The sequence below is a fragment of the Jaculus jaculus genome, chromosome 1, assembly GCF_020740685.1.
Source record: "Jaculus jaculus isolate mJacJac1 chromosome 1, mJacJac1.mat.Y.cur, whole genome shotgun sequence".
NCBI classification, from domain to species: domain Eukaryota; kingdom Metazoa; phylum Chordata; class Mammalia; order Rodentia; family Dipodidae; genus Jaculus; species Jaculus jaculus.
In genome coordinates, this window is record NC_059102.1 from 160,459,923 (window position 1) to 160,466,918 (window position 6,996).

The 6,996-nt window shown below is 49.5% G+C and overlaps 1 protein-coding gene across 1 annotated transcript; it reads left to right on the forward strand.

Moving 5' to 3' along the window:
- Positions 1–384: 384 nt before the first annotated feature.
- Positions 385–2,181, forward strand: Pold4 (DNA polymerase delta 4, accessory subunit). The gene is made up of 5 exons (XM_004656747.2): positions 385–451; positions 482–702; positions 920–1,009; positions 1,215–1,326; positions 1,697–2,181. Exons 2-5 carry the CDS (start codon positions 606–608, stop codon positions 1,719–1,721), a joined length of 324 nt encoding a protein of 107 aa, XP_004656804.2. The 5' UTR covers positions 385–451; positions 482–605; the 3' UTR covers positions 1,722–2,181.
- Positions 2,182–6,996: the final 4,815 nt, after the last annotated feature.

Sequence of the window (6,996 nt, forward strand, 5' to 3'; positions counted from 1 at the left end):
TAGTAGATGGTTCCAGTTGGGCTCAGGGGACTTACAAACTGGCCACGGGGATTAGTGAGGCTGAAAAGAACATTTGCCTAGGAAGGGAAAACGGGAAGTGAGAGGCCGAGGATAACCCTCTATATGTCTCTGGGGACCCATGTAGACCAATGAGGGGCAGGAGGAGGTGGTGAAGTCTAGGGCATCTTGACAGGTCTCCCGCCCCGCCAAACCCCTCCTACCTCCCAACACAGCTGCAGCTGTCCTGCCCCCACCCTCTGCCTCCCGCTATTGGCTAGAGTCAGAGCCACGCCCCACCGCGGTGGCCTGCCATTCGCTAAGGTCTCTGATGTTTGTGTGCTTGTGGGGGCGGGGGACAGGCGTCATTCCCTGGAACCAAGCGACTTCCTCTCTCTGTCTGGGTCAACTTGTCTGTTCGTAGCTGGCCCATCTCTCCGGCCCCAGCTCCCAATCTTTCTCTCTCTCTCTCTCTCTCTCTCTCTCTCTCTCTCTCTCTCTCTCTCTCTCTCTCTCTCTCTCTCTCTCTCTCAACAGCTGTGTCGCACGCCCGCTGGCCTGTTACTTCATCGCAATCACCTCCTTGTCCGCCTGCCTGGGTGGCCGCCATGAGCCGGAAGCGGCTGGTCACTGACTCCTACCCCGTTGTGAAGAGAAGGGAGGGACCTGCTGGGCACAGCAAGGAGGAGCTGGCACCAGAGCTAGGTCTCTGAAGCGTGAGGTGGGGGTGGCAGGAAGAATGGACACATGGACCAGAGAGGACTGGGGGTGCGTGTGGAAGCTAGTATTTACTCCCGCGGGAGTCCAAGCTCTGGCCGCGGGATGGCATAGGCAAAGGGGTGAACAGGAAACAGTGGCGCAGCAGTGAGACCAGGGCAGGGCAAAGGCCGGGATGGGCCTGAGGAGCGGCATGTCATTGCAGGGGAGGAGACCCAGTCTCTCACCGAGGAGGAAGCTGAGCTGGAGCTGCTGAGGCAGTTTGATCTGGCCTGGCAGTATGGGCCTTGTACAGGTGAGACACCCCTGCCCCAGGACACTTATTTGAACCTGCTCTGTCACCTGTGTGTCCCAGAAACAATCCAAGTGCCTGTCTGATTCAAGGGCCCTGTCTCTTGAGACTGGGGGTATGGCGACTCTAGAGACCCTGCCCCCCCCATCCTCTCCTAGACTCTTTTCTACCTCCATGTGGCACCTAGGTCTTTTTCCCACCCTGGCAGGGATCACACGGCTGCAGCGCTGGTATCGGGCACAGCAGATGGGCTTGGAGCCTCCCTCAGAGGTGCTCCAGGTGCTGAAGACCCACACTGGAGACCCTCGCTTTGAGTGCAGGTCAGGACAGGATGCAGCAGCTTTCAGGGGAAGCAGGGCTTTCTCCAAGAGCTGCCACCCTGCAGGACAGGGTTAGAGGCTGCCATGGCTAGAGGGATCAATGGGTGCAGGCTCAACAGTTCTTCCTGAGCAAGCAGGAAGGTTCTCCAAGGCTCTGGGCTCAGGACAGATCCCTATAGTAACTCTTATCTCTATGAACTATAGTGGGGGAAGAGTACACCTGGAGCCCAAGGGATTGTCTATTAGTATTGAATGGTTTGCTAAGGACCATAGGACCATGCACAATGGCCAAGAACTGGGGCTAGCGAAACCACATCCAAGAAGTGACTGACTCTCCTGTACATCCCTCCTCCCTCCCTATCTTCCACAGCCTTTGGCATTTCTACCCCCTCTGAAGCACTGCCTAGGCCATCCTGACCATGGCACCTGCTAGCCACCAAGAACTCGAGAACAATATCTGGAGCCAGTTGCTGTTGCTCTGCTCAGCTGAGCTGTGGTGAAACAGTTGGCAGGGTTGACTCCAGAGGTTTTCTTGGCTCAGCCTCTCAACTAAGAAGCAGGCTTCTGCAACCCTGTCTGACAGCCTGTGAAGCTGAAGCCAAGCACCTCCAGATGGAGACTGGTGTGGGTCAAGGACCCAGCAAGACCTTCCAATGCCTGTGACACCCACTTCCTGTCTATGGTGTGGCAAATCCAGCATAGCCTGGCACAAAGCCAGATGCAGGCAGATGATTTAAAAGGCAAAGATGTACTCTCACCCCAGTCTGCATATAGCTGAGGGCAGGACTGGTTGAGCTGGCAGGGGCCAGTCAGGAGTCTCAATGATGCTTACAATAAAAACCGCTAAGCTTGGAATTCTGGCCTCCAGTTCCTTCATGTGGTCCTATTCTGCCTGGCAGTCCTCAGGAGGTGAGTGGGCAGGAGAGCTAGTTCTATGACGTTTCTTGCTTTTATAGACAGTCTTTACTGGCTCTGAGGACCCTCTGGAGCCCCCTGGTGGTACATAGGAAACCAATCTGATTACCTTCCTAGTCAGAAAAACCTGCCTACCTCAACTAGCCTGCCAAACACTGGCCACTTCTCAAACATGGGGGCTTTGCCAGAGAAGGATCCATGGGTTCATGACTCATAAAGCCCAGACTGGACTACACATACCAAGAAAGCACCTCTGTTTCCCACAGCAGGTGCTGCAAGATCCAAAGCAGGACTGAGGGGAGTCACATTTTGCAAGACCTCAGACAGCCACCATCTGAGGGGCTTTGGGAGGAAAATGACTTGAGTCGGGTATAGTGTTTACAGGACTCTGGCCCAGAACACAGTACATAAAATGAATCTTCAACTCTTACATGGTGTTTCCTTCATCTGCTGTATCAGCCATTCTTTGGGATGGGGGGCAACAGACAGCACTTCATTCCTAGAAAGAGGCCTACAGAGTGGCTAAGAGCCTGTTGGCCCCATCTTATCCTACCTGACCATGCCTTAGGTGATTGAAATGCATTACCTCCAATCTTGCTATAAAATTTCCCAGTAAGTTTCCCAGTAAGTAAGGAGGAAACTGAAGCTCAGAAAGATTAAGTGAATTAAGTAAAACATATAGCAGGTAAGTGGTGGTGCAGAGACCAAGGGCCACATACTTTAAGCTCTTTCAGCCAACACCATGACCTCTGCTTATTAGTACCTACCATTTGCTGGGCACCAAAAGCTCATATAAAAAAGATGCACACACACAACACACACACACACACAAATACAAACAAAATGGAAATTAGCCAGGTGTGGTGGTGCATGCCTTTAATCCCAGAACTCGCACTCAGGAAGGAGGGGTAGCAGGATTGCCATGAGTTCGAGACCACCCTGAGACTACATAGTGAATTCCAGGTCAGTCTGGGCTAGAGTGAAATCCTACTTCAAGAAACCAAAAAAAAAAGGTGGGGGGGATTAATTATGACAGGTGGTAGATGATAAGAAAAATTACGATGAAGAGTAGGAGAAGAACAGAGAATGGCAAGGTACTATTCTAGAAGGGCTGGACAGGAAAGGCTCTATGGTACGACAAACAGAGGAAAGGAAGGGAGGAGGCAAGGCTTACACCCAAGTACTCCCCACAGAAGGAACGGCAAATAGAAAGTCTCAGCAGCAGGAATGTGGTTTCCAGCTTGTTCCAGCAACAGCGTGGAGCACATGGGGAATGAGGCCAGACTAGTAGCAGCTGGCAAGTCACTTAGGGCACTGCAGGCCATGGTAAGAGGTCTGAAGAGTATAAGGAAGACATTGGAGGGCCTTAAGCAATGACATCATTGAACTTACGTTTTGAAAACATAACTGCAGCTGTGGGTAGAAAAATCTGAAGAAGCTGGGCGTGGTGGTGCATGCCTTTAATCCCAGCACCCTGGAGGCAGAGGTAGGAGGACTACCATGAATTCAAGGACACCCTGAGACTACATAGTGAGTTCCAGGTCAGCCTGGGCTAGAGTGAACCCTACCTTGAAAAACCAAAAAGAAAGAAAGAAAGAAAGTCTGTGGAAACTGGGTGTGGTGACACATGCCTTTAATCCCAGCACTGAGGGGGGTGGGGGCAGAGGTAGACTGTGAATTTTATTTATTTATTTGAGAGAAAGGGAGAGAGAGAATACGGGGATGCCAGGGCCTCCAGTCACTGCAAACGAACTCCAGATGCATGCACCCCCTTGTGCATCTGGCTTACATGGGTCCTGGAGAATTGAACCAGGATTCTCTGGCTTTGCAAGCAAATGCCTTAACCGCTAAGCCATCTCTTCAGCCTGAGCCTGCAGATCTTGACTGGGATTTAAGAGACAGGAACTAAGAACACAGGTTATGGTTGGAAGATCAAAGTTCCATTAGTAGAAGGGGAAGACTGTGGGAAGTGCAGGATAGGTGGAGAACCAAGAATCAAGAGCTTTAGGTGTGTGTAGTGGGGTTTAGTTTTTATTTTATTTTATTTTATTTGTGTGTGTGAGAGAGAGCACATGAATGTCAAGGTCTCTTGCCCATTGAGCTTTATGTGGGTGGCTAGGGAACTGAACCCCACTCCACAGGCTCTGCAGGCAAGTATCTTTCATTGCTGAGCCATCTCTCCAACCTATTTTGTGTGTATGTGTGGCTTTTTGCCATGCTTGGGTGGAATGAACCTAGGGCCTTATATGTGCTAGAGAAGTGTTCTACCACTGAGCTACATCTCCGGCCAGTTTGTTACATTTGAAGTGTTGGAAACACATGCCCCTGAAGATGAGGTATAGGCAGAGGATATGTAAATCTGAAATTCTAGATAGGTCTGGATTTGAAATAGAACTTTAGGGATCTTTATTTATTGTTTTTTGGGTTTTTTTTTCAAGGCAGGGTCTCACTGTAGCCCAGGTCAACCTGGAACTCACTCTGTAGCCTTAAGCTGGTGTTGAACTCATGGTCATAGCCTCCTACTTGAGCCTCTTAAGTTGGGAAGCTTTTCGATGGCCTTTAAGGCCACAAGAATGAGCTGAGCATGGTTGGCTTACCTATATTCCCTACACTCAGAAGGCTGAGACAGGAGGACTGACAGTTCAAAGTTAGCCTGGCTATATAGCAAGATCTTGTCTCAAAAAATCAATCCAGGGATGGAGAGATGGCTTAGCAGTTAAGGCATTTGCCTGCAAAGCCAAAAGACCCAGGTTCGATTCCAAAGGACCCACATAAGCCAAATGCACAAGGTGGCACATGTGTCTGGAGTTCTAGTGACTGGAGGCCCTGGTACACCCATTTTCTCTATTCTCTATCTGCCTCTTTCTCTCAAATAAATAAATAAATTTTTTTTTTTTTTAAAATCAATCATTGCTGGGTGTGGTGTACACACCTTTAATCCCAGCACTCAGGAAGCAGAGGTAGTAGGGATCACTGTTAGTTCAAAGGCAGCCTGAGACTACATAGTGAATTCCAGGTCAGCCTGGACTAGAGGGAAACTCTACCTCGAAAAAAGAGAAAGAGAGAGAGAGAGAGGAAGGGAGGTCTATGAGGAGATCCCTGGAGCCTCCTGCACTGCCATGGAGCAAAGGAGATAGAGGAGCATGTAGGCCAGGTCAGAAGTCAGATGAAGACAGAGTGGTAGGGCTGGTGGGCCCGGGAAGAGGGTTTTAGGCTTTCAGTTTCTCCCCAGAATCTGGTTAAGTACAGCCTGAAAGAGACCTAGTAGATTCAGCTGCTTAGATCGCTGGAGTCCTTGATAAGAGCAGTTTTATGGAATGACAGGGTAAAAGCCTGCCTGGAGTGGCAGGAGTGAAAACTGGCAACTGGCCAATTTTTACAATTTTTTTTAATTTATTTAAAAGAGAGAGAGAGAGGGAGAGAAAATGGGCATGCCAGCCACTGCAAATGAACTCCAGACATATGCACCACCTTGTGCATTTGGCTTACGTGGGTCATGGGGAATCAAACCTGGTCCTTTGGCTTTGCAGGCAAATGCCTTCACCACTAAGCAATCCTTCCAGTCCCTGCCAGTTGTTATTTTAAGGGAGGAAGGATTTATTTGGCTCATGGCTAAAGGGGATACAGACCAACATGGTGGGGAAAGCATGATGGCAGGAGTGGCTCCTGGCTGTGGCAGTGGAGCATAAGGCAGAAAAATATGGAATGCTTCACAAATTTGCATGTCATTTTTGCACACACTAATCTTCAGTGTTTCCAATTTTAGTGTATGTGATGCTGAGGCTAGCACAGCCCAGTTCTTTCAGGAACTCTACTGTACAGGTGTGGAGAAGTGAAGTGGTAGCTTGAGAGGGAACCATCAAGGGAGTGATTTGTGTTTGCTGTTCTTTATTTTAGATGGAGTGGAGCTGCTGTGTAATTTTGCAATGGAGAGTGATCCCACAGACAGGGTCATGACACTACAGGCCTGGGGTGGCAGCTGTATGAATGAGGTCTTTGTGAAGGTCAGGAGGGTGAAGACTAGCACTCAAGGAAGGGGTCACTTTGCCTAGGTGTATCCACTAGAAGGAGGTTCAGGGAGGGGATTTTTAGGGGTGGGAATACTGGAGAGGCAGATGTTCACTGAAAGCCTGCCACTGCTGGGAGAGATGGGATATTTCTAAGTACCTATTCATGCCATCTGCTATTCTGAATTCTCACACATGTTATCTTGAGGCCTGAAAACAATCTCATTAAGTAAGTATTATCTTTGCTTTACAGATAAGGAAACTGAGGCTGAAAGGGGAAATGCTTTGCACAATCTCTAACCAGAATTCACAGCCAGGCCTGTCTTCCCACCCTGTCAGGCAGCCCAGCACCTGCCCTCCAGATGCTTAGAATGGCCTTGATGTTAAGATAAGGCCTACATATGGGGAAAGTTAAAAAACCATGTAATACAAATGCTGCCCCCAGGCAACCTAGGAATCTACAGCCACGGAGCTGTTCCAGTTCTCAAAAAGGAGAGTACAGCCAGGTAGGGGGACCAGCCACAGAAGCCTCCAGTACAACTGGCCCCTCCAGCTGCATTGGAGTTACTTGCCTAGTGTCATCTGCACCCAGCCCCTGACCTCACAGCATCACTGCTTCTTGGATCATCCACTGCAAAGTGGATACAGACTCTCTACTCTGAATATTATTAGTAGATTTGTGTTTTACCTTAAAAACTGTGATGTTGGGGCTGGAGAGAGGACTCAGTGGCAAAAGGGGCTTGCTTAT